Source organism: Phaenicophaeus curvirostris, chromosome 17 (assembly GCF_032191515.1).
Source record: "Phaenicophaeus curvirostris isolate KB17595 chromosome 17, BPBGC_Pcur_1.0, whole genome shotgun sequence".
NCBI lineage: Eukaryota > Metazoa > Chordata > Aves > Cuculiformes > Cuculidae > Phaenicophaeus > Phaenicophaeus curvirostris.
Genome location: NC_091408.1, coordinates 11381377 through 11408292, shown reverse-complemented (window position 1 = coordinate 11408292; position 26916 = coordinate 11381377). Strand labels below are relative to the sequence as shown.

The following is a 26916-nucleotide window of genomic DNA, read 5'->3' as shown; positions in this document are numbered from 1 at the left end:
TGATGCCTGCTTCACAAGGTTTATTTAAACATAACTGGACAGCCATAGACAACAATGATCAGTCCAGTGCTGACTTTACCAAGGACACATCAAGGTACAAGTCTGGAGCTCCTGCTCCTCAGGGCTTGCATTGCATTTCAAACAAAGTCTCCAGGTGGGAACATTCAGCTGCTACAGGATTTCTTGTGGCCAAAATAGCACATGCATAATGATTTCTTATTCAGACAGCCAGTTGGTGAGTTAGAAATTTAGGGGAAGGAGTGCACAAACTGCATGTGAAGCAATTGTGCCTGGAGATCCTTTCAAGTTGTGTCCGGTGAGGTGATCTGGTTTGATTATGGTTTGATTTTGAGACAACAGCAGAAAGCTTAGAAGCACTACAAGAAAAGGCAAGATTTTTTTCAGAAAGCTAGAGTCAGAAGAAAATAGAGGCCCCATATTCTAACATGGCAAAACTGTTAAACAACTTAGCTGACAGGTGCTGTTTCAGAGAAATAAAACTTTGGAAAGCATCTAAATCAAGCTAACCAAGACCAGGGAGCTTATATTTGCTCATCTGCTGCTGTCGGGTACTTCTTGCTCTGGCTGGTTTTAAGAGTCTCTCACTTTTATTAGAACTAAATTCACTCAAAACAGGAGACATGGGCAAAACAAGCAAGAACTAATACTATTAAAGTGAAACACTGCATCAACTTGGAGTTCACAATTCAGTTTTATTTCAGACAGAAGAGTAAACTGTCTGACATTTTGGCCTGTTCATGTTTTTGTCACAAAGACACAAACAACAACAACAAATCCCTCCTTGATGTTATTTGACCTGAAACCTCGACTTCTTTTTACTATGAAATCTATCCAAATAAAATAGGAACCAAAACCTGCTAAATTTGAAGTTACACCAGGGAAGCATTTGGAGATAAAACATATCTCACATTGTCAGGAGAACTAAATTTGCATGCACGTTTTAAGAAAGAAAAGGGGAAGAACATCTCAAAACATTAGAAGAATTCCTTCAAAGCTGTAAGAAGGATATCGGGTAGAACCTAACAGATACACATGTAAGGAAACATAAAAGGAAAAGAAATACCACCCTGAATTCATTGCTTGACTTGTTCTGTTACTTCTTTTTATCCTGTAATGTTATGTCATGGAGAGTAACATAACATGACAGTTCAGAAATTTACAGGAATACCCTTTTCTCCCTGGAAGTGATAGCGGGCAACAATGAGCCATGGGCCCAGGGGAGTGAAATGAAAGAAACTTTAAAATGCCAACACACAGCTGCAGACAGCTGCAAGCCATGGCTGGATCTCTGTAGTGCTTCCACAATACAGATATACGTTTACCTGTGAAAGAATAGCATACACAAGTTGGAGGCTGTCCCCCACCACTGCACTGCTTAAGGAGAAAATACTCCTGCTATGAAAATATTGTGTTTCTCTTTTCAACTTCAGAAAATTTCTACAGTCTCAAATGAAGGCTTTTTCTAAAAAATGTCATCGTATTTAAGACATCTGTAAATTTACAAGTCACATGAGACACATTTAGTCTTATGAATTTTAAGAAAAACTGAGGGATGCAAACCAGCTTTTTGCTTTTCCTCCCAGCTGAGAACTGTGCTGTATCCACAGTTTTGCTTCTGCAGCTGTTGAGTAGGGACCTTACCCAGGCTGCCCACGCTGGCAGGTCATTCTTCAACACGTGTTGCTAATACAGAAATTCTTGCTTCTGTATGGCTTGAAACATTTAGCATTTTGGATTGGATTCACCTGAAACCCTATTTATGCTGGCTGCCCTAGGTTACTGAGGGAGAGACCTTCAGAGGACATTATACAGACCTTAAGTAATGCTACCATGGCTGCTGCTTCTTCATTGATTATGAAGTCAGCCGAGTTGATCACCTTTAATTTGAGGTCTAAGTTTCAGTCAATGTTATGCAACCCATATTAGGTAAACTATTCATGTATCCAGAGTACGTTCTGGTGCAGACAAACTGCAGGGAATGGCTTCCAGTCTTACTGCATTTAAACACAACATTGCAATCGGGTTTTTTTTTTCATGCTCCCTAGCTAATCAAATTCAGCCTTCACTAAATCTACATTTATTAGTGCTGACACTCATGCAGAACTTGTCTTCAGCAATTAATATACATAAAGACAGTGCAAAAATACAACGAGAGGAAAATTACAGCATTTGAACATAAGGTGGGGTTTTGGAAAAGGTGGTTCATTTTTATGTTTCTGTTTAATTTAGCCTTGCTGCTCCTCCTTTTATTATCCCATGGGACACTGTTAATAATCAAGATCTATGTTAAATGTTTTGTGGTATAATTAAAGTCACTATTTAATTGGAAAGTCTAGCACTAAACAAAAGGGAATCGATAACATATCTAATGGGAAAAGCCAGAGAAAACTTCTATTGAATATCAGGAATAACTGTGAGATGTTGCAATATGTCTAGCACTGCTGTTTTGGAGACAGCATGGAGTCTGGCTTGGGGGAGTCTTTGCTTAGGAGCCATGTCTGGCAAAACACTTTGGTTCATATACCCAAACCCGGTGGGGTCACCAGCCCCTATGCGCAACAGAGCAAAAAGCAGAGTATTAGCGTAATGCAACTTGGGCAGTCTCATGGTCATATTCTACTCTCGTCGATCAAGCAAAACCAGTCCAAGAACCATCACAATAATGGCTTCAAAAAGTGACTGGAAAGTTCCTCAATTATTTTTTGTTACTATTGGGAAACATGGTGACAGTGTTAATCTGTTCTTCAGCCCTCTCACTGGAGCAATTTCACATTGTACAACTAAATAAATGTTCAAAGATCTAATGGTGATCTGGGGTTTTGGAGACAAAGGTTTGAGCCCACATCCCAATTAATATATCATTATTCATGCAAAGCGAGCAGAGCTCCAGCAGACTTTGGGAGGAGACCTACAGTACCTTCATAAACAGGGTCAAGTCATAATTAGAGATCTCAGTGACAAATACAAAGTATAGTAAAAATAAAGAGCACTGAGTATAAAGCCAGAGGCTGGCTGGCAGTACCTGTGATTCATAGGGAGTTTCCTTTCCCAGCCAAAGAAGCAGACGATTTTTCCATCCTTTGTGGGCTTTACACAGTTCCCATCTGAGCCCATTACAGCCAAAACAGGAAACGTGTCCCAAACTGCAGTGATAAGCCTTTGGCATACACAAGGATACACAAATAAACACAACTGGCCCAGAGGCAGCAATATGAGCAAAGTTAGGCTGTCAACTGATGTCTGAAATGAGCCGAGTCAGAATTACAACACAGAGCACTGTGCAGTAGCTGGTCAGAGCCCAGCTCTCCACAGAAGCCACACAGGGACTTAGTCCACACCTGTTCCTTTTGATCCTGGGCAAGACAGAAAGTCAGCTCAGACTTGGGTGCATCTCTATGAAGCTGTTTTGCCAATTCTGCACACAGATAGTATGTGTGAGAGTTGCCTTGTGCTACCTGTATGGGATTCAGAGCCCAAGGAAAACCTCCAGCCTGTGCAACCTGGCAAAGTTGGGTGAGATATATACAAAGTCCCAGAGCACATGTACATACACGTCCCCCTTGTCCTGCTCAAAATCCACATCTGGACATTGATGTGGAATCCAACTGAAATATCAGTTAGTTTCATCTCTTACTCAATTTCCCTCCAACAAACAATCCCAATCTGTGCCCCAGAGATACTTCTGTCTGCTCCATTTCTATCTCTGCTTTTTCCTTCTCTCTGCTCCAACTTACATCCTATTTGCAATCAGAGTGGCCACAACAGGTCTTTCGAAATTTTAGCATGAGTTTTCACATTTGCTGAGAGAGGGTGCAAAAAGTCAAAAATTTCTCTATTAAAATAAATAAGCCCAATTGAAATAAAAATATTGTGCATGTACATTGTGAAACACTGTCAGCTGTGAAAACAAAAAGCTTAAGTGCAACAAATGTTTCACTTCCTTGTGCCCTACAAAAATCTGAAAGTATTAGTAGAATCAAGTGACAGAAAATTAATTATTTTAGAACTAGATTTGACATAAAACACTAAACATTTCGTAGGTCTAACTGACTTTTTTTAGAATAGTGACCTCACAGAAGATGTTCAGCCTGATATAAAATATTTTTAGGTGGGGTTTTGTTTTTCACTTGCTTTTTTCTGCTCACCAGAAATCCCAGTTCTTGAACTGCGATGAATCTGTTCCAGTTCAAACACTCCTTGCAAAAGGGCCCATTACATCAGACTCTGGTTAACCTGGGAAGAATCTTAAGGGCCTGTTTTAATTTGGAGATTCTTGTGCCACTTAGAAAAGTGGTGCAAAGAACACCCAGTGTCCCCAGAGCATGTGAAAAGTGGGTCATGAGGCAGAGCAAGCTGCAGAGGTGGAGAAAATAAAATAAAACCAGGTCTAGCTCTCTCCAATCCACTGATCCAGAAGCTAATGCTCTTTGAAAGCCATCTGCCTTCTTGCCCTGCTCCTGCAGGGACATCCAGCACAGACGGGCAGAGGAGCAGCCTATCAGACAGCCTCAGGCAGGTGCCGTTGTACCCGCTCACTGAGCTCCCTCTCACCACAGGGAACTGGCAAACGCATGATTCGGCTTCAGAGAGCTGCTGTCTGGTGGCACACATGTCACAGTGAGCTCCAGCACCAAAAGAAAGGGTCAAAATTAAAGGTGAGCTCTCTGCATTCTCAAAAGCTCACTGACCACTGAAGGACAGAAAGGCTGTTTTCTAGCTACTGTTATTAAACCCTTGAATGAACAAATCAGAGGTCTATTTACCAAGTCTGCCCCCTCGATAGCGCTATTTGATCAATTCCAGAACCCTGTTTGATAAGTAATTAAAAAAGCTTTTCCTTAGGTATAGAGTGGAGCGAACCATTAATTACACTTCAGAGCCCTAGAGATGCAATTCCTTTGCTGTTGCGAAATGTCTATAGCAAGTAAAGAAATTGTTCACCTCTGTAAAAGAACTGAATAAATGAAAGTAATTTCCTTGAGACCTAGATTCCTCTGCTCTTTATGGCTAAAGACTTGACTTGCCTCAGCATTAATAAGCTTGTTCTTTAGGGCTCAGTTTTCTCAATACAAACATTCATGACCATAACACAAAGAAATATCTTCTTTGGCTGATAGAGCCAGCAGAGAATCCATATATTAGTATTATTGTTACTGCTAAACTGCCACAACGCACTCAGCATCCAGTTGCACAGAAAATATCAGTTAAAGATCCTCACAAAGGGTCGACAATTTCTTCTAAAAGCAAATTTAGGCACTATGGAAGTTCCGGGATCATATTAACTTTTCTCAAAAGTATACATAATGCATCACAGAGAGTGGTTTAAACAAGTGCATATGTACGTATGTGTGGATGTGTCCTGCATGTAAAGAACCCCAGAAGTTATTTAAGTTGCAAAGTCAAGTGACATAAAGTTAGAAAATGCCAGATTTACAGGTGTTCAACCTGTTTATTCCAATCCCTTGTGATCCTGCCTGTGCACCATGAAGAGCAGGGGAATTGATGTTATCCTAAGGGACAATGCTTACTTTTGAAAGGATCTGGTTAGTTGACACTTCCCAATTTTCCAGGAAGCCATACTGTAATACAAGCAGCTTTTGTAAGTTTGGGAGCCCTTCCCCTGACCCTTCGATGAATTTCCCTCAGGTTTTGACTTTTTCTGCATTCTTCATGTTTGGTAAAGTCGACTGTCATCTAGGGCTGCAGCACCTCTGTCTTCATGCGTGACTGGGAAGGACTGAGAATGATCCCTTGTTACTGGAGCACAGACTTACATTTTGTGGTACAGCTGGCAGCAGTGAAGGCTGTTACACTCCCAGAAGGGCAGGAGGATGGCTGCTGCTGTTCTTGACACCTGTTGTAGCAATACAGCGTATTCCAGCTAAACCCGCTCTTTCTCTACTCTCACTACCTCTAACAAATTAAACCACTTGAAGACAAACAACTATGCAGGGGTTTCTTCCACTGCACAGAGGAAATGGGGTACATTAGTGAGGGCTAGAAAGTCCTGCTAATATTTTATTGCTGGGAAGAGAGATCAGGACATCCTGAGCTATCTGCAACGTATTTCCCACAGGGGTTTAACCCTTGAAAAGCTTGAGCGTAGCAGTGAGCAAAGATGGACCTCAGCTGGGACATGCAGAGACCTGTGCGACTTTCCTTGACCCTTCTCCTTCTGTCTCAGCCTTAACTTGAGAAGAGTTTTTAGAGCTTGATGTGTGACTGAATGACACGAGATGAACATACTTCTATCACAAGAATTATGAATTCCCTTGCAACCAAAATAATCCTGCAAACTTCTTTTGCCTTTAATATAGATTTCATATATACTAAAAAAATTAGTTTAGAATTTAGACAGTTAGTAATAGTCAGTACTAATGAGACCACTATTTTAGAGTTATTGGCCTGTATTTTAAAAGAAAAAAAATAAAGATCTTGACTATTTTTTATTGAGTATGTGAAGTAAAATCTCAGCTCATTCCAACACTAGGAGGATTAGTTGAATATTTCTAAATACACATAAATCAACCATAATAAATCCTGAATATTCTACTTGACACTGAACTCAAACATGTTCCATTCCCACTACTTGGTCCTTGCATCTCCTCAGACAACTCTGCTGCACTGTACTCAGCTGCTTAAAGGCAAAAAGTCACTATGAGGAGTTACATAATAGGTTCAAGAAGGATCATCATTCCAACTTTAAAATCAAGCCATTTGTTTCAGGTGAAATCCAACAAGAAATGAAAATAGTGTTCAAGGTCAAACTGAATAAACTTACAAACTGTTGGAGAGGCTTTTCATTTTTCAATAAAAGAGAGCGGCAACTTCTCTATATTATATGTCTCTTGAAACTAAACATAGCCAGAAATATCAATTCACAGTATGTTTTTAACTGTTTCCCCAGGGTTATCTGCTTGCTGCATAGAGACAGGGAAAGCATTCAAGCTGTGGGAGGTACAATATCAGAGAAGAAAAAGCTGAGATGTATTTATTACACTGTGTTAGGACCAAACCATAGTTTTGAAATTATTGTGTGAATTGTAATTGCAAGCAAGCTATTTATTGTCATTGCTTTGGTTTGGCACACAAACACAAGCACAAAATCTGCTGTTGTCTCCTGTACTGACTTAGCTGTTCCTCTCATAAAGAAGATGCTTCTGATTTAAAATGAATATCTGCACTGACAGCAACAGGTAGAAAACCAGAGCACAATGCAAGCATATGGCAAAAGGATCTTGAGAAAAGGACTGTCCACCCAGCATTGTGGGCTTTATTGCAGACAAAGGGTAAGTAGGAGTAATCTCCTACTCCACTGTAGGAGATTTCATGGTACAACTGTACACCTCTTTAGTGTAACATACTTTTTAACTTGCTGTGTGAGGGTGAAAACACCTCCTGAAAAGCAATTAAACTGCTGATTGTTTACTGCAGCTATGCTAGCAGGTAGAACAAAAGGCTTAATCCACCAGTATAAGATACTGGACAACAGTAAGGGGGAAGGTCAAAGATAAAATGAACTAAAAGATAGTATTCCTGATCAAATTCTTTTAAAAGAAGTCCAAGCCTTGAATATTATGAGTACTACACTTGCATAGAGAAATTGTGTTTATTTTAATAACTTGACTCTATACAATGCTTACTTGAGTATAAATTGTCTTTAATAACTACTGTTGTGTGCAAATATGTAGATCTGAACATTTTATATGGAAGCCAGAATGAGGAGAAAACATTGTTTGTTACTTTGGGAATGTGAATGAAGAGACTTCTTTTATTCATAGACTGGCGATGGACTTTGTACATGGCCTTGGGCATTAATTCTATCTTGCTTCTCAATTTAAAAATCAAAAGTCCTTCCTTTTTAAAAATGGAAAGTTCTGGGAATGATGCAAATATAAATGACAAGCAGACTGAGAAGGGCTCAGTGATGAGAGCTGTTATAGAAAAACGGAGAGATGAGACCGTTGGTCAAGTCAGTATATAAAGTTGGATAAAACAAGAGTGTTTTTTCCAAAGCCTGTTTTAAAGATCTGGAGGTTTAGTTCTCTCCAGTATGTAATTAGAGCAGGGCACCTAAATCAAATAGAAAGTCAATCGCAGTTTTGCCCTATGGCTATAATACACAACTATCACCTGTTAGGCAAGGAGATGTTGTACTACATGGTTGATAAGAGGAGGCTGACAGGGTTTGGAGTGAAAACTGCCTCTTGGTGTTACAGTGAGAGCTCCCAAGAAAGATGTATATGAGTAGCTGCGCATTTGAAGTGGTCAGAGATAAAAAATGCTGCTCATGAGGACAGCAGACATTTATAACAGAAAATGGCAACCTAATGGCAGCCAAAGGTCCTTTGATATGAGTGTATAAAACTCTCCATATAATAAGCTTCTACCTTCTCCAAAGTTGTGCTTATTTTTCAGAGCAAATTCAGTCTGAAGGGTTTCCCTGTGACTTTTATCTAGGGACAAGTGTTTCAATTCCAGCATCTAGGCATAACTAGAACCACCTCAAAAGTGTCAAAACACCACAAGGCAGGCAGTTCTCCCAGTAACTCAGACAGTTAATAGTGCAGCGTGGCTTTATGAGATTCCCAGGAGCACATCACGAAGCTTATCTAAATGACTCATCAAATCTTCTTGGTAAAACTGTGCAAGAGTATAATCTAAAGTGAAACATCACTGCATTGCAAATGCTCTCATGCTTCTGACAGCTGCTTAGCTAGATTCAAGCTCTGCAACCTTTGCTTCCGTATTCCCTAGTAGAGCACTCTCATTTATTATTCACCTGGCCAGGTCAAAACCTCAATGACTTTCATTTGAAAAACTTCACGCTGATTCTAAGGGTCTTTGGACCAGATCTGATGCACAACTCAAAAATTTGCATAATTAAAGATTACTTTCTCCCCAGAATAATTCCATGATGGATTTTTATGATACATCAAGAGAGAAAAAGAGATGAGGTGATTGGACAAGTCAGTATACTTGCATCAAATGTGATACCAAAGCAGCAGATATTTTTTCTCTTCACCACTTCTTTCATCTAGGCCTCCTTTAGTATAGCAAGTGTCTGAGAAAATAAATGCTGAGTGAGTACTTCTGAGATTAGATCAGCATGTAACACAGCTAATGAAATCTGTAGTTAAGCTGAAGTTTGGTTTTGCTAGATTTTGGTTTTGGCAGCATGAACTGCCTAAAATCCTAATTCAATTGCAATCTACTCACAGAGCGCAGCTGTTTTGCTTGGCTAAACTTTTCTAGTCACTTAATAAGATACTTTTTTATTTAACTTTCAGTTCTGCCTAGAAGCCCCAGTGGGTCTTTTAAAACAGAAGATTAGTATTAGAAATTAATTAAGTATTCTTTTCAATTCTGTCTCCTGAGACTAACTAGGCATTGCTGCTGATCTCCTCTGCATTAAGACATTACTGATTGTCATTCGTAGGATGACAGTGTGGATGTCTCATCTGGAAGATACATAACTCCATAAATATGAAAAATTTGAAAGCCATTTAATACAAAATATAATAAATCAGTACGAATACTAAACACATAATTGTAATGTCAAACATAGTACAGGCACGTGAAGACTATAACACTAAAATAAAAATAAACACACATTCCAATGACAAAACAAATCTTATTGCAATTATAGGACCCCAATGGATTATACTTAGTCCACGTTTCAGCACATTGTAAACCCCGACTAAACAATTCTAAGACCATCAAATGCAATTAAAGAAAAGGCAGTTGATTTGATGTGGTTTTTCTTTTCTTAAGTGACCAATGTTAACAAAGTGTCTGTTGTCACTGCCTCATCTTCCACTGCACAGGCCTATAAAAAGCACAGAGTAAGGCTTCCATCTCTGACGATGGGCACTACCTGGCTTTTTCTAAATGAACTAAACCCAGAGTTCTGATGCAGTTTTTGAATTAGCTATGATTTAAAATGATACTCCATGCTTGAGATGGTGGTCAGCCTTTTTAATTTTCACTATATATAGGGGTCTGTGTATGACTAACTGCTGTCATACTATAACCAGGAAAGGATTTGAAGAGAAGAACACCATGGTGGGTCAACAGAACCATCAACCACTTACACTTATTTATAATGTGGAACTCAACTTACTTTTTCGGTCTGTAGTCAGGGATGGATCTGTCCAGTGATATCCTGTCACTGAGTTGGGCATTATAACCATATTCTTCATACTTAGTTTCTGATTCATGACTATCATCTCTCAGGGTAGCAGCCATTCCCCCCTGGCCCAAGCCTCCTGGACCTTCAACTAATCCCATGGGCTTTGCCAGACCTGAATGAAAAAGACAAAAAAAAGGTCAAATTGTTAATATAAAGGAAGTGGAATTAACTTCTTCCGTGACCATGGAATGTTTATAGATAAACAAGATCTAAATTCCCATGAAATTCAGCTCTGAAACCCTCATGGCTCTGTGGAAATTATACTCAGCTTTTCAAACCAGAGTCCATATTGACACATCTTGCAGTATCAATGCATAATTATTAATGAGTAAACAATAAAGAATATACTAGCATCTTTCATGATTTCTCCTTTTTCCTGTATATATCCCTGGAAATATTATTCATGTTTCCAAACTTTCCAAAATTCCTAATTATCGTTAAGATAAATTTTCCTCATAAGAACAGGAAACCAGCCCATTATAGCTCCATTCATTTTAAGGGAGGTATGTTGAATATCTACCACAGGTAGATCTCCTAGTTTAGCTCCATTTTAATGTCAGTTCTGGGGCAGAGGCAGCTGCTCTGTGGCTCTAAGATCACCTGCAACTCTTGAAAGACTCAGGTTTGGTTCCCATGCTGGGAACATACAGCTGTGTAACTGGTCACCAGCTGCTGCTGGGTGGGAAATATAGGGTAAATCTAATTTCACTGTGTGAGTCAATTCATTGGTTATTTGGACTCAACTGCATACCTTACCCAGCGTGACATCATTACTCACCTGGGAATTGTTCCAGATTTCCTCTGTTCTTCAGATCTTTGATGAATTAAATATGTATACTATGTAAAATACTCATCTCTATACATCTGATAGGATCAGGAAGTTTGGACAAACGAGCTAAAATTATTAGCTCCATTTGGTTAGACCTGAGATATTAGCCAGTCAACAATGCATTTATAGGTATCATTCACTGGTATATTACTGATCAATTAAAAAAGACATGTAAAACAAAATTAAACCAACTTAAAAAATACCCATATGATCACATCACCAAGAGCATCCTCCATGGCAACAGGCATTTCACTTAGCATCTAATTGTCATAAATAAGCTCCTCAAATATCCTGTGTTTAACGTCAAAGCTTTCCTTTCCAAAGGTTCACTGTCAACAAGTCATTATAAGTGAAAAAGTTGTTTATAATATTCTTGGGGATGACATACAGAAATGTGCAGATATCCTCCAAATCATTTATAATGCAGAGCAAAACAATTAGAGTTTGACCTGCTCAACATGTTTCAGATTAAGGATTTTTCAAGACAAAAATGTCATTATTTCAACTAAACAATTAAAGAGAAAGACAAAAAGAAAATGTCAACATTTGCTAGCAACAGACATGCAAGGCAGTACAAAGCTGGGGCTGCCTTCTCCAAGTCATAATAAGGTCTAGGACTGCTTAGTCCCTCATAAGGAATTTCTCTTGCACCTCAATGCTAACACAGTCCTGACTTGTTAGAGCTCCATCATTATCTCTGTTTAATTGCAGGACAGAACAGAAAGACAGTGGTTTGTTAGAGGTCTGAAAGAGTAAAGTTAGCATTTCCTCCTGTAAGTGTTTATGAGAAAATGTGCAACACTACAAATAGTCTACCTGAAAAGAAAAGGACTGAGTACTTACAGTACTCTGGAATTTTGGTACTGATTTTTGCCTACAAAACTACACACTTCATACTGCAATCAGTGATCCTAATTCAGGACAGACCTTGTGCCTTTGACGTCTTCTTCATGTTCTTCATCATCACACACTAAAACGCTCAGCCATCTAAGAGTGAATTATGAGTTTTAGCAGGAGAGAGGGCAGAAGAAGGAAGAAATGACACCCTACAGAAAAACATTCTTGGCATGGCCAAGCTTTTGAAAAATTCAGGCAGCTCCAAGCATTCAAGCCCAGTTGAAAAGAAAGGAAAACAAGATCCTCCTGCAGCCATGGTCTCGTTAAAGGTGTGTGAGGGAGGTGAGCTCCAGATCTTACTAGCAAGGGAGACTGAATAGAGGCACGGGCAGAAAACCCATAGGCCACACATACATGAGGGGAAAGTAGAAAGATGAAACTTCAAAACAGCACCTTTTTCTAGGGTATTAATTTACTGGTACACAGGAAGAAAACACCAAAGCACTGAGCTATTACAATTGATACTGATGCTTAATCAATAATTAACTTATTTAAAGCTGTAAGTAAAACAAAATGCTAGGAAAAAAGAAAGACATGCTCAAGGCAAGGGAACACGTTATCAGTAGATATCTCTCGTGCTCAGTCACACTACCAAACTAGGATCTTGGACCATCTTTGATGACTTATCCTTCAATATTCAGTGATGTAAAACACAGCCCTCCTGCTGTTCGATGACTGCTCTTCCTCCCTGGCCACCTATGATGTCTTTCTCTCCCAAACACATTTTCCTCTAGTAAGGCATGTAGCTAACCTGGAAGACAAATAGGAAAGTGCTCTTGTCCTGCCTCAAAATGTACAAGGAGAATGAAGATATCAGTTCATCTGGACTGAGCTGATGCCCAGCAGGGCAGCAGATGTGCCTATTCCTTCTCCTCACCTACCACTAAAAAAAAGAAAATCACAAGGAGTTACCAGCTCAAGCCATTAATGCTAGAGAATTTGGACCTTATGCCACAACTGCAAAAAAGTAAGCTAAATGTTTCCAAAGAGTATTATAATTGTTCCAACCTATAATAGTTTTCATTTGACATTTCATGTCTCAAATTATTTGTGAATTCATGGAATTGTCTTCACGTATGTGTGGAAGCATTTAGAATGTTTTTATGTGCTTGTCTCAGCCATGTTCCTCCACTGTGCAGAAATAGAGGGGATAAGAGTCTTTCTAGTGATCTTATGCTGGTCACATGAACCTCTGCCCAGCTACATTTGCAGGTAAATGGAAAAATAGAGCTGTGTCTCTGATGTCTAAACTTCCACCCAACAGGAGCTGGCTTGTGAGTCAAAATTTCCTGCCGACTTACAGTGGTAGCGATTCACTTAGAGACAAATCCAAACCATAACACTATGTTGAACTGCTGCTTACTAAGAGATATGACCAAGTGTACTGAGTCTCAGTAGGACTTATAGCACCAGTTGCCATTCTCGACTGGTTCTGTCTTAATTATTACAAATATTATGATTCCTATAGTTTTTTACTAACGTGCAAACATACCGAGTGTTCCAACTCTGAATAACTATCATTAGTCCAATGTGATTTCTTGAAAAAAACAATATTCTCATCCCTAAAAACCGAACAAATTTACTTCATAAATCACAAACCAACCTTCTCTATTGCTCACATTTCTTTGAAGAAATCTACCTCATGAATCTTTCTTCCACTAAAACTGGTTCAGAACTGCCTGAGAACCTTTCATTTTCACTTGCAGCAATCCTCATAAAGCAACTGGGTTAGCACTGGTGATCAATCTGCAACTGGTATCATAGTTTTGCATTCTGCAGGGATGGTGAGAAACTAACACAAGGGAGGAATTGATATAATCATGCCTCCAACTGGGTCATGCAAAGATGGAAGCTATAAGCAAAAAAATGTGATATCATGCTATTTGTGGTATTTAAGAAGGACTATTTTAGTTCTCTAATGAAACAACTTTCTGTAAGAATACTGGAGAATGAGACAGCTATAGTTTCTGTTGAAATATGACTAAAACTCCTCAAAAGTTGTGCTGCAGTTAGTAATTTCAAACAGTAGAAATTCTTTTACCATACTAAGTGAAGCACTTCAATACACATCAAATACTTCTGAAAATATTTTAGGGAACTTAACTTTGAAGGAAACTTTAACATTTGTCCCTTTTGATTCAATTTAGGATGAGAGGCTATTTGGCACTTTGACTAGCTTCAGTATTTAATGTTACTTCCTCCGGAAAAATTAGAACAGAATGGCTTAATATTGCCATCCCTGGCCTGACAACTAGCCCTTGCTCAAGTAATTACAGAAATTACATGTCTGAGAATCTAAATCCCTCCCCTCCCAAAAGGAAAACCACAGCAGCCTAATCCTCCTGCATGATACAGTCTTAGACATAAAAGACAGTAATAGCAAACAGCTATGCTGCTTGCCTCTGCTTTACTTGCCTGATATCCAGCATCTTAAAGGGGGGCTCAATTTCAGAGAAAAGTCAACAGTTCCCTCAAAAAAGCACAGGCAGGCCTTATTAAAAGGGAACCAAATAAAGCACTTTAGAAGTTAAAGAATCAAGAAAACCAGACACTTCACAAAGCCTATGCCCTTGAAAAACTGCAATGTAGAAATTTATTTGCTGATCATTTGGAATCATCTGGGCTGGGTTCAGCAAACTGAAGATGACTTCATTAAAGTCAACTGACCTGCTTTGATGAAAGGCACTCCAAGATGTGTTGTGCTCATTCGACTTTAAGCAACCATTTAATTCCAGCATTTAAAAACCTTATTCTTTATACTATATGATCTTGCAGTTTAAAGAACAAAATATTTACATCTTCATGGCACAAGTAACAGCAGAATAGAATTTTCAACCCACGAGAAGCGTCAAGGAATTTGTTTGCTATTTTTCTTATGAGATAATTAGTTAGATACCCTTCCAAACCTTGCATAATGGCAACTATTTCATATACCTTATTCTTAAATCTATTATTCAAGCTCCTCATGCTGATAATCTGATCTTGTTCTATGAAAGAGTCATCATATATCTGACTTTCTCTCAGAACATACTGTGGTAAGGCTGTTTCCCTATTCATTACGCAAATTGTCTGACTGACAATTATTTTAGCAATGCAGTGACATTGACCAGTATGCAGCAGCAATTAAACAAATGATATCACATTGCTTCTTTGTGCAAGAAAAGCATGAAAGTGTCTATAGTAGTACTTGGGAATGATGAATGTAGTATAATTTAAATATATGTTTGTGTGTGTGTTAACTTCAGCAATTACAGACAATGTTCTTCAATGCTTGGTTAGGTAGCTAGACACAATCTAACTGTGTCTCACATAAGATAACTTTTGCATAGCCTGTTGCTTCAGCAAATGTCTCCTCAGAGTGCTTTGCCCGACGGCTACCTAAGTCAAGATCATAACTCGCTAAACCCCAGATCCTCAGTTATCTGCACTGGCAGTCTTTTGTGAAAAAGAAAACCAGAAAGAGAGTGCCAGTTCAGCAGCAGCATCGTAAAAACAGGTTGGCATTAAGAGATGGGATTGGGAGGCAGGAGGCAGGAGACAATGGCCTCAGGTTTGTCTGAGGAAGAGGCTGCTGGTGAACACGACATACCTTCCAGCAGACCCTCTGGGGCCCCGTGCAAGGGGTTCCCTACAGTCTGGGGTCATTGAGCAGAATTCTCTCCTCAGAGACATGTCAGTATGCCAAACATGGGAACAATGTCTGGGAGGGCACAGAAGAACAGAATACTCAAGAGTAGAGTACTCTGCAATGAAAAACCAGGAATAGCCTGTAGGAGAATTCATTCCTGTGGGTCTCACCTACTGGAACAACAGGAAAAGGGACACATTTCTGGGAAAACTGCTAATTGGCAGAAAGGCAGTTGCTGCTCATTTAATATGATGGGTGTTCAGGTCCTACAAGTGATGGGGAGCTGCATAAAACCTAAAAAAACCCAGATCATAGAATCATAGAATATTTTGGGTTGGAAGGGACCTTAAAGATCATCCAGTTCCAACACACCTGCCATGGGCAGGGACACCTCCCACTGGATCGGGGGGCTCAAAGCCCCATCCAACATGACCTTGAACGCCTCTAGGGATGGGGCAGCTACAGCTTCCGTGGGCAACCTGTTCAAGTGCCTCACCATTCTCATTGTGAAGAAATTCCTCCTTATGTCTACTCTAAATATGCCCCTCTCCAGTTTATACCCATTGCCCCTAGTCCTTTGTAAATAGTCCCTTCCCAGCTTTCTTGTAGCCCTTTCAGGTACTGGAAGGTCACTATAAGATCTCCTTGAAGCCTTCTCTTCTCCAGGCTGAACAACCCCAACTCTCTCAGCTTGTCCTCATATGGGAGGTGCTCCAGCCCCCTGATCATCTTTGTAGCCTTCTCTGGACCCATTCCAACAGATGGAGAAGAGGTTTTGGTTCAGCTTCCAGCATATATTTGAGTTTTAACCAAGGTAGATGTGATGAGAGAGCTTTTCTCCTTTCTTCTGCTAAAGCTTGCATCAGAATTCCAGATCCTCGTCTTGTATTTGAGTTGCTTACCTAGGGATCTGCCTTAGCAACTATTTCACCCTTTTGTCCATGGCTTGTCAAGCAGTTGTGGGCTGGGCACAGCAGCATTGCTGTCAGTGTAAGGCTGTGGCTTGTATCAGAGCAAAGGATTGAAATCATGCTGCCAGGTCTGAAATGGTGATGAGCAGAGAGGGGAGAGAGGGAACAACACTGGTAATGTCCATCAAGGTGTTATTATTAAAGCTGTCTTTTCTTTAAATTTTTAGACTAAAAAGATCTACAGCCCTTACACAGAGATCAGTCGTACTCAGTTCAACACCGCAGATGACAATGAGGTCACAAATAATTAGTGTCTGTCACTCATCTCAAATTTATTGCTCACACTGCAGAGATTTCTGTGTAAGAAAGAAACTGCTGGGAGAATGGAGAGCAGAATGAACAAGTCTTACTTTCTTAACCAGATTAATTACTCTGCAAGATGCATAATTTTCTAGGAAGAAAAGAGACCTTCTATTTTTCACCATAATCCCTGTCAAAATGGCAAAATTCCTGAAGATATTTATGTGAGAAACTATAGCAAACCCAAGATCAAACTACATCTGTGATTATTTTAGTGTCTTATCTTCTTTAAAAATTTGCAACACCATTATAGGTAGCTGTAAATCAAATTCAGCCGAGGTTCTTAGACATAATTAACCTCTGGCCAATACAAAATAAAAAAAAGCAATTGAGAATAATTATACCCCCATATCCACAGTACCACAAATCTGTTCTTAGCCTTTTCTTGGTCATCCTGACACTTCTGGCAAGGCCACCTCCCCTTCAGCAGCTGTTGCTCTGCTCACACACCTCATCCCTCTTTCGTTAAAAGTCTGCTGAGGGGGTATCAGAGATGCTGGGCACAACCATGAGGCCATCTCAGTCACCAATGTCACCAAGTCTGGTAAGCATTGACAAAACTGCTGCAATTTCTCTGAAATGCCCTTGATGACTTGTTGTAGGGCTCCAGAGCCAAACTTCTAAGCTTTATCTGCACTTAGACCATCTGCACTCTCAAGTAACTGCACAAAAGTATTCTGGTTCCTAGCACCCTAAAAGGAGGGAATAAAACATTTCCTTCTAAAAAGGCTGGCATAGTCACCCAGCAGTTTTACCAGTGACCCCTGAAACACTTCTCTCTCTTTTGAACAGGAATTGTAGAAATTATCTGCAAACCATTTGTTTCCATTTCTGATTCTGATTTCTCAGCTGAAAACATCCCTGCATACCTTGTAAGGGAATATAAATCCTTAGATCCTAGGTTAACTGAGGAAAGAAAAAAGAATTCAAGAAAACCAGCAATTCCATATAGATCAATAAAGCTGACTTTTAGTACGTCTTGAGCCATCTTTTGAAAGAAAATGTTCATAGACTCAAGAACAGGTTCAGTAACATAGCTAAAACAAGACTCAGCTTACAACATTTTTTAAGCTAATCCTATACAAAACCACTCTTTTGGGAGCTGATATCAAATTGGTTGCATCTAATGACTCAGTTCTAATGCTGCTAAAGTGAATTATTGTACTGTGCTAATTTTGCAATCTTGTTCTATTGCAAGTAGAAACTTCAGATGAAGGTTACTGCCTCACTGCCTTGCATATCTGTAGGCATGGAGGAAAAAACTGGCCTTCAGGAATTAGCAGTGCATGCTAGAGCCAAGCAGATGAAAAAGAACAGCAGCTGGTTGGAGGAGGAGGAAGAAAGAGCAATATGAGCGAGCTGTTCAACGCTAAGCAAAAGATCTCAGCTCAGTAGCTGTCTTGCTGTTTACAGCTCCGCTTTAGAGAATTTTTAAAAATAACTAAGAGGAACAAGTTTTCTAAAAAATCTCATTTTTCCATCAGAGGGAGGCTCAATTGCATAAAAAGTACCTTACCTCTCATACCCACCTAGCAGAGCCCACTCTGACTGGCTGCTCAGTTCAGGACGCTGCTCAGACTGAGTGCTAGAGGAGACATCCTGGGGAGGCTAAGCAAGTCCCCATGGGGCATAGTTGCTACAGCAGAGAGAAGAGGTACCATGAGCTTTGTCACAATTCCAAACTAAGCTGATGATCCCCACCAGCCAGATGGTTTGACAAAGAATGGACATACAGAGACTATAAAACGGCACCAACTTTTACAAAATGTTTTGAAATCTCTGGATAAAAAGCACCGAAGTTCTTTACTACAGTCCAAAAGAAGCAGATTTTGGGTTTGAGATTCAGCTTGAGAAAAAGATCTCTTTTTCAGAAATAAATAAAACCCTTCCACCTTGGTTACTTAAGCCACTGAAGTGCTCCGGGATACTGGTTTTACGGTAACTTGTATTGGTTCACATGTACTTTCATTAGGCTACTGAGTACAAAGCAGCTCCCACTGTACAGAACGTTATGGTACTTAAAGGTCTTTTGCAGCTGGCACTGAAATATCTCAGTACCTCCCAAACACCAGTGAGACTGGACTCCCAGGATCCCTGGAGGCTGGAAGGAGCCGTTCTACCCACCTTTAGGCAGCAATGATCTGCTGAAAGGTTGAGGAACGCCCCAGGATTGCACAAGATACAGTTGTGGAGCCAGAAATCAAAACAAGTGACTGTCTCAATTCTTGTCCTGTTGTGATTATTTAGGAACTAAAAAGCTGCCTCCCTCAGTTTCTAATACAGGCCTACTCTGGTAAGAGCTGAAGCATCTTCTGTCCAGTGATTCCCTGTGATGTTAGGAGGAGCTAACGGTGCGGGATAGTAACGTACGGCCTTACATGTAGAACTGTATTTCTCTCTTCTCTGTCCTCTGGCACCACCCAGGCTACCAAACTGCTGAACAAGTTTCACAGCCTGTTCTTTCTTTTCCCCCCCTCTCCAATGATGCATGCTTCATTTTTGCCAAAGAATCTCATAAATTGTGCTCAAACTATGATTAATGAAGAAATGAGCATAGCTAAAGAGTGGCTGCAATTATTGCCTTGGAGAACATTAAAAAAATTGTTTTGTCTCACAGGCATAAATTTGCTGAATGCATTAGCAGCTCAGTGCACCAAAATTAAACCTGGAAAAGCAAAAATATTTTGCCATTGCATGCATAAGGATCAACAACATCAAAAAAAAAAAAAATCTTATTTGAAACCATTTCATTATTTGACACTATTTGAATCAACTTTGCAAAGAGTAGTACACAGCATGGGGAGTCAGTGGTGTCTGGTTCATGATTCAATCTAAATGTTAAACAGAGCCTGGCCGTTAATTTCTGCATATCTCAACTTCCCATATCCCAAATCAGTTTCCACTGCCACCACCCTGCAGTAAGCCTAAATAATATATAAGATTTGCTACCCAGGGAACTGATCTGAATTTTGCCCGAATCAAAGGTGCTTACTTCCTGAGCTAGAAGGAACGCTTTATGGCGATGAGATTTAGTTTTACATACAGAAGCATTCACAAAATCAGACTCCACAGGGACACAGGCTCCAGCTCTCTGTAAAGAGAAGAGCAACAAACAAAACCCCATCCAATTTGAATTACTCCAGCTCTTCCATTTATCTGAAATCCAAAATACAGTCCTATTTTTTATAGTTGCAATCAAGTTTGCTGCATCGTTGCTTGAAAGATTTATGTCTCCTAGTATCCAGTATCAGCCCCAAGTATCTCTGCAGATATAGCAGGGAAAAGACAAACAGTATCCTGTGGCTGATGGTTTGAAAAGGAAAAAAAGTACAATAACTTCTAAAGTGAAGCACTTAGCGTGCAACTTTTTGGCTCTAGGAAATAGATGGTGCAGCATTTTTTTTACCTTGACCTCATCTCCCAGACCCTTCTCTCTGCTTAAGTGGGAGCCTGAGATAGTGTTTCTCAGCCTTCATCCACAGATGACTGACAATCCTGTGAGACACTTATCTGTGAGAAGACTGCAAAATGTTGGTGAAGGGATGAAACGATTTGGCAGCTCTGCCTGTAGGAGGGCTATTCCTTTTCTGCCCACAGAAGCTTGTCAGGCAGAGAGAGTTCAGAATCAGGAGCCTTGGAAACGACATACATTACAACAAATTATCTGGCAAGAAGACTAATATCCAACGCCTTACATGCTTTACCCTGTGTTTCTCCTTCTTTTTTTAAAATGGGGACATTTCCTGGTTGCAGAGAGCCCTCTGAGGCACAGCCTATGAATATCTGTCAAGTGCTCAAAGTACATTAGATGGGAAATGCCATAAAAATGCTCAGGCTGTTATCAGCATCCTGGCTGAAACCTGGCCCTTATACTGTTCTACGCACTCTGTCCCTACCATATTGATGTATTAACCCTTAAACCCTTTATAGTAAGCCCTACTAGGACAGCATTTGGCCATAACAGCTTGTTTTCTCAGTGTTTTCATAACTTGTAGTCTAGATTCATGATGCCATAGCAGCAGATGCTACACGAGCCCAGAAAGACAGTTTCTACCCTAAAGAGCTTGCTATCAACACTGAAGACAAGAAACAGATGCAGAAAGATAATCACCGAAGAAGACAGCAAGACAACATGGATCAGTAAGAAAGGCAGAGATTGCAATGCAACAGTGGCCTGTGGATCTCATCCTTGTCATCACAGCAAGAAAACATGTTGTTTCATAGCCCGCTCGGGGATCTTCCTTCCTACCCCATCAAACAGATTCTATCCCAATGAGCCCCCAGAAGCACCCACAGATGGCTGCTGGAGATGAAAAGGAGAGGATTCCTATGGGAGAGTCATTTGGGGGCAGGAATTTATATTTAAGTTTATATTTTCTCTCCCTGACCTACTATTCAAAGGTGTTTCACACATGCCACTGCTAGCTTCATCAGCCCTTTTATAGGTCTAATTTTTTGTTCACTGGCCTAGCAAAAAACCAGTAACATTGTGTAGGCTACCCCCTCTCTATACACAGAATTCATTAGTGCTTTTTAATTGGAAGAAATACTGTGTTTTTATGTACAGATATCTAATATCAAAAGTAATTGCTTTTATAGAATACTCATTTGGAGCTGGTTTCCCCTTGAGATGAGAAAATGTATTCTAATTACAACAGATAATTCAGGAGGAGATAAACAGATTGATGACTGAAGGACCAAGAAACAGGAGCTGCACAGACCGCTGGAGATGAAGATAAAACCCCATTTCTGAAGTAGAACACTAATTGCAAGCCTATGGATAATGAGAGATGCCAGAGTTTTGTCAGAGGCTTGATATGAGCAAAACCAATTTCCTAAAGAGTAGAGATCTTTAAACAAGAGAGACCTATGTGATACATTTTTGAACTTAAGTTTTGAATAACAATAATAAAAAGGTCCTACACCATATACACAATTCCAAATTATATATGTGTGAGTCTCTTTTTTATTATTATTATTTTTATTTCAATGATCAAAAACATCATTCACAGAGAAAGATCAGTTGTTTTTCTTTAAATAAATAACAGATGCCAAGATTCTTCTAGAAGTTTTAAAATCCCAACTGACTCGTGGCTTGTGCTGGTGAAACGTATAAAATGGATTTTTCTCTTCAGGGCTTTGGAGGAAAGCCAGAAAACTCTTCCTCTGGTGATAGCATAAATCTGGAGTTGGGAGAGAGGGAGCTGAAACATTGGTGTAACTGCCCGGCAGCCCACTGATATTAAAAGGACACAAATTCTGAGTGTCATCAGTTTGGTAACTGGCCTCTGGCAGTAGCCAATACCTGAGGCTTCAGAGGAAACAAAACACAAATCATAAAGCACTTGGCCAATTAAACTCTACACCGTCCCTGGAAGGAAAGTTCCCTTCTGAACCCCATAGGCAGGTAACTAAAGCCCTGAAGCATAATATCAGACTCCCCTCATTATCTTAACTCAGACAGGTAGAAATAGGGCTTAAAACTGCCTAGTGCCCCTTAAAAGCCCAGCCACTAATATTGGATTCAATGCCCTCCTGCAGCAATGAATCCTCTCATACTGTCACAGTCAGAGTGTCACTGACTCACATGAAATAGATCATCTGTCAATATATTAGATTTTCTTTAATTTTTCTAGGGAAACAGAGGTGAGAACTCCTGGGAAAGTGATCATTAAAATGATAAGAACTATTCTAGAGGAAGGGAAAAGGGCTTCTCCTTGAAAAGCTTCAAGTTGCAAGAGCTAAAACTTTGGGGATGTTTAATTAGGTTCAGGAACAAGCTACTCCAAGACAAGTTAAAGGGTTTTCATTTCACAAATGAGGAAAAGATCCTTTGAAAAACAAGGACTTTGCTTATGTGAATCAGAGGTATGGGGACTTCTGACCCAAGGTCTGACAGCACAGAGCCCATAGATGAAAAGATGCCGTTGGATACATTCTTGCACTTACAGAGCTGACCATCTCTAACTGTTAAAAATACCTCTCTGATTCCTGATGCAATTCTAGATGAGAAATCCTGACTGGCCTATTCTCAGACCAGCTTGTGCAGGCTTGTACCACTCCAGATTCTATTGTGCTGATACTTAAGTCTAAACTAACCAAAGGCTGTGCCATATCTGACATTGCCAAGCCTGCCAAAGGTTTCAGTCACGTGCCCCTGGGACTCTGCTCCATGTCTGAAGGATAGTGTCCAAGACTAAGCAAGACTCTTCTCTCCCTGCTCAAGGGTATTTGGTGAGCCCTCAGCAAGGCCCACACATGCCCCATCTCACGCAGCATCATTTAGCAATCCACGTTATTTGCAGACTTTCATATGCCTCTCTGCTCATTTATCTTAACAGCCTGCTATTAAATTAAACTAACATAATCACACAGGCAACTTTCCCAATAACAGAGTCACACAGAACATTTGCCATTTGTATGACTGAAAAGCTCCTGGTTGTTGAGCCCATTTTGCACAGCAGAGGATGACAGCATTAAGTCCAGTTGTACTAGCTCAAAATTGCTTGAAAGTAGGATCTGGATTTTCCACAGCTGTGAAATTAGTCACCATGTCCATATCTGGCAATGCAACTATAATAAAGAAACAATATTAACACCTGCAGACCTACTGGCTATGTCCGCTGCTCTCCTTTCCATGCTCCAGTGGTCACTGTCTGGTATCTTTGCTGGCCAGGAGAGAATCAAAGGATCTGAAAATGTTCCTAGCTTTGTCAGAGTAGTGTTGATTCTCTAACTGCTGCCCCTCAATATTATCACCAGGCATTTCGCGTATGGAATAGATAGTAGAAGAGATCAGCTGCCACTGAAGACGTGACATTTCAGATAGAATCATAGAATCATAGAATTGTTTGGGTTGGAAGGAACCTTAAAGATCATCTAGTTCCAACTCCCCTGCCATCCCAACTTGTCCCACTGTATCAGGCTGCCCAAGGCCCGTCCAACCTGGCCTTGAACACCTCCAGGGATGGGGCAGCCACAGCTTCCCTGGGCAACCTGTTCCAGTGCCTCACCACTCTCATTGTGAAGAAACTCTTCCATCAGATCAAATTCTTCCATCAGAATATTTCCATCAGAAATACTTCCATCAGATCTCGTCAAGGGCTTACATTTGAAAATAAGTTAATTTGGATATTGGTTTTGACAACAGCCAGACAGCGCATTGTTTCCTCCCTTTTCCTTTCAGTGTGATACTCCCTTATAGGCTCTTTAAAGGTGACATACTTTTCTTTTGCACCGTTGCACAGAAATATTGTTGGCTGGCTTCAAAAGATACTCATTTTCCTGAAAGACTGTCTGTTTTACATTTGTAGAAATGTGTATTTTTCTTGAACCGTGTTTGTGTGCTGCTTTTTCAGGCACATCTTTGACACCTCTCAGGGAGTCTGGCTTGCAAATTTTGTTTGAGATAGAACTTGCATCTCTGCTTTTCCTCCTCTTGCCTTCCTTGCCTTTATTTTCATATCTCATGTCAACACACACTACAGCTGCGCCTTGCTTGTCAATGCCAGGCTGCAGTGCCTCCTTCCAACAGCCTCTTAACACGCATATGATTTAATTTTCTACCAGCAGGACAATTCCGTTCAAAACTAAACACAGGACACATTTGAAACAGAAAAATACAGCCCAGCATCCAGCATCTGAACCAAAATGCTTTCAAATCAACAATTTATGACAGTTTTGAAGCTACAGTGGTTGAAGTAAGTTACTATTCAGGGAGTTCTAATTGATGAGACAAATTGGCAGCCACATTTATAGCAAATCTATTAGATGATGCATCACAACTAAAGATCTAATTCTCTCCTGTTCACAGAGGAGAAGGAGAAGTCCACAGTGCTGAGAATCATACTCGGTTTTGAAGTGCCTTGCTATTGTTTAACGAAATATTGAGCCTGGATTTAGTTTTGTCTTTAAAGGGAGAAGTGTTCCCTCTTGAAATTCATAAAAGAAAGCCTATTTAGAAATGAAAGATACAATGTTGCATGGATAGCGTATAACATACAATTAATCAGGCATTTATCAGGGAAAAATAAAAAGTGTTAGGTTCTATATTCTCCAGAGGGAGTAAATCAAAGGATAAGACAGTTTTGCAAAAGAAAGGTAAAATGAGGATAAATAGCAATTGTCAATAAATTTGAGAAAATAAAGATGTAATGTGAGGGGGAAAATATTGGCACAATGTTTTATTTAAAAGTGGTAATAAAAGCATTGCTTACTTTGATTTCTGCCCTTTCTGGTTTATTGTTGATATAAAGATAAATTGACTCAGACTTCCAGGAGCGGAAAAGCTATGATCCACTGTTACAGGCACTTTAAAAATCAGCACTGCTATAATCCCCAATTCATTATTAACAAGATTGGCTTCATTGTGTGTTGGTATTTTTATGAATTGACTATGACCTACAGCTAGTCTAGGACCTGACAAACTCACTGTAAGACAAAGTGGGCTTTGTTTGACAAAGATGTGTGTGTGGGAGTGCATTTGGCAACAACATGCTGCTTTGATCCACCTACAGAGCATGTTTAAAGCTATCACATATATATAGAATTCAGATCATTAATGAAGACAATAGCTGAGTTTTCAAAATTGTAGATTAGCCTTCTCCAATTTACCTTGTTAATGCCACTGACTGCAGTACTGCTTATCTGGTTTCCAGCAAGGAAATGAAAAAGAAAATCAAGTTTTACAGAGGCTCAGTTTTCCTTCAAGCTTTTCTTTACTTTATGCAGAAATTCCATAAAAGAATGAATATTCTTGTCCCCTAATGTGTCTCAGGTTTGTACTTGCGACTATGACTTCATTAAGAGATGTTAAATTACACAGGAAAGAGAAAAATGAAGACAGGGATAGAAGGTACTTTTATACAGGAGGAGAAGATTCTTTAGTGAAGATGAATCAGAATTTGAATTTCAGAAAACTGAGATCTGAGCTTGGAGCTTGAATTCTTCACTCCTCAAGGACACAAAGCAGGCTTGCTATCCAGTCATGCTTAACCTTCAGGTCAAATCCATGCTTCCCTAAGCAGAAAGAGCTTCCCAGCACCAAATGGTCCCAGTGAAAGCCAATGCTGAGCCCCCTGAGCCATGAAGGGTATCTGATGCAATGAGCATCAGGGAATGCTTTACACTGCCTCACAGAGAGCAGTGCAGGATCATTTCTCTGCTCCTTCTGTAGCTTAATTATTCAACCACTACCAAAAGGCAATGAGACAAGCTAGTGGGACCCGAGCCTGACACTTTAAGAAGCAGGGAATAAAGGAGGCTCTCCTGTAGTATTAGGGTAGTGCCAGAGAAATTTCATGCCGATACATATATTAACTGAAGTAAACAGGAAAGCAGAGGAAAAAATGCTTGCTTTAACATATTGCCAATTAACAAAGCGAGCAGAGGAATTCAATGTGAAGATCTGAGACTGGTTCCTTTAAAAGCTAAATACTTGATTTTCATGTTGTGTTCAAATGAGGAAAAATCCCACTTGTCACCAATACAATTTTTAGCCTAGTTTGCTAACAAAAAACAGTTTGCGGAATCACGCTGCCTGCATTTGTCTATCAGTCTGCTTCCCACTCCCATACCTTCCCCTCCACTCTGCTCATTAGATTTTGATGATTGTGCCCAATTTCAGCCAAAGCTTGGCAGACAGCCAGAGGTCTCCAAAAATTACATTTCTGTAAGTGTCACACCTGGGAAGAAAGTGGCATTAGAATGTTTCCACAAAGAGAAGAGGTTCAGTGGAAGATCAAATATGAGGGACCTATTGGAGTGAGCAGAGAGCATCCAAGAATTCACATCTGAGGTACCAACCCACAACAAAGTCAGCTTCCTTGCTTTTGCTGCTCAAGGAACTAAACATTTATTTTTAGGATCAACTGTGATAATTACTGGATGTCTAGGTCTCTTGGATGTCTGGCTGTTATTTATATGACTAATTAACAATATTATGCTGCACAGACTAGTCTGGGCTCAGACCTCCTCAGTTAAATAGAGGACACAGATAAGGGAAGGGAAAGGAAAAGAGCAGAGAGATGAGTTAACAACACAGCTAAAGAGCAAAGGAAAGGCACACCTGGAAATGAAG

At 40.0% G+C, this 26916-nt stretch overlaps 1 protein-coding gene across 2 annotated transcripts in view; it reads right to left on the bottom strand.

The window, feature by feature from the left end:
* The window catches only part of GALNT9 (polypeptide N-acetylgalactosaminyltransferase 9), a 147716-nt gene that overhangs the window by 107126 nt on the left and 13674 nt on the right, over positions 1–26916 (bottom strand). For both annotated transcript variants that reach the window (XM_069870769.1, XM_069870770.1), the window contains exon 2: positions 10145–10325. In XM_069870769.1, coding sequence (XP_069726870.1) covers positions 10145–10325 — 181 coding nt within the window. The remainder of the gene's footprint in view (positions 1–10144; positions 10326–26916) is intronic.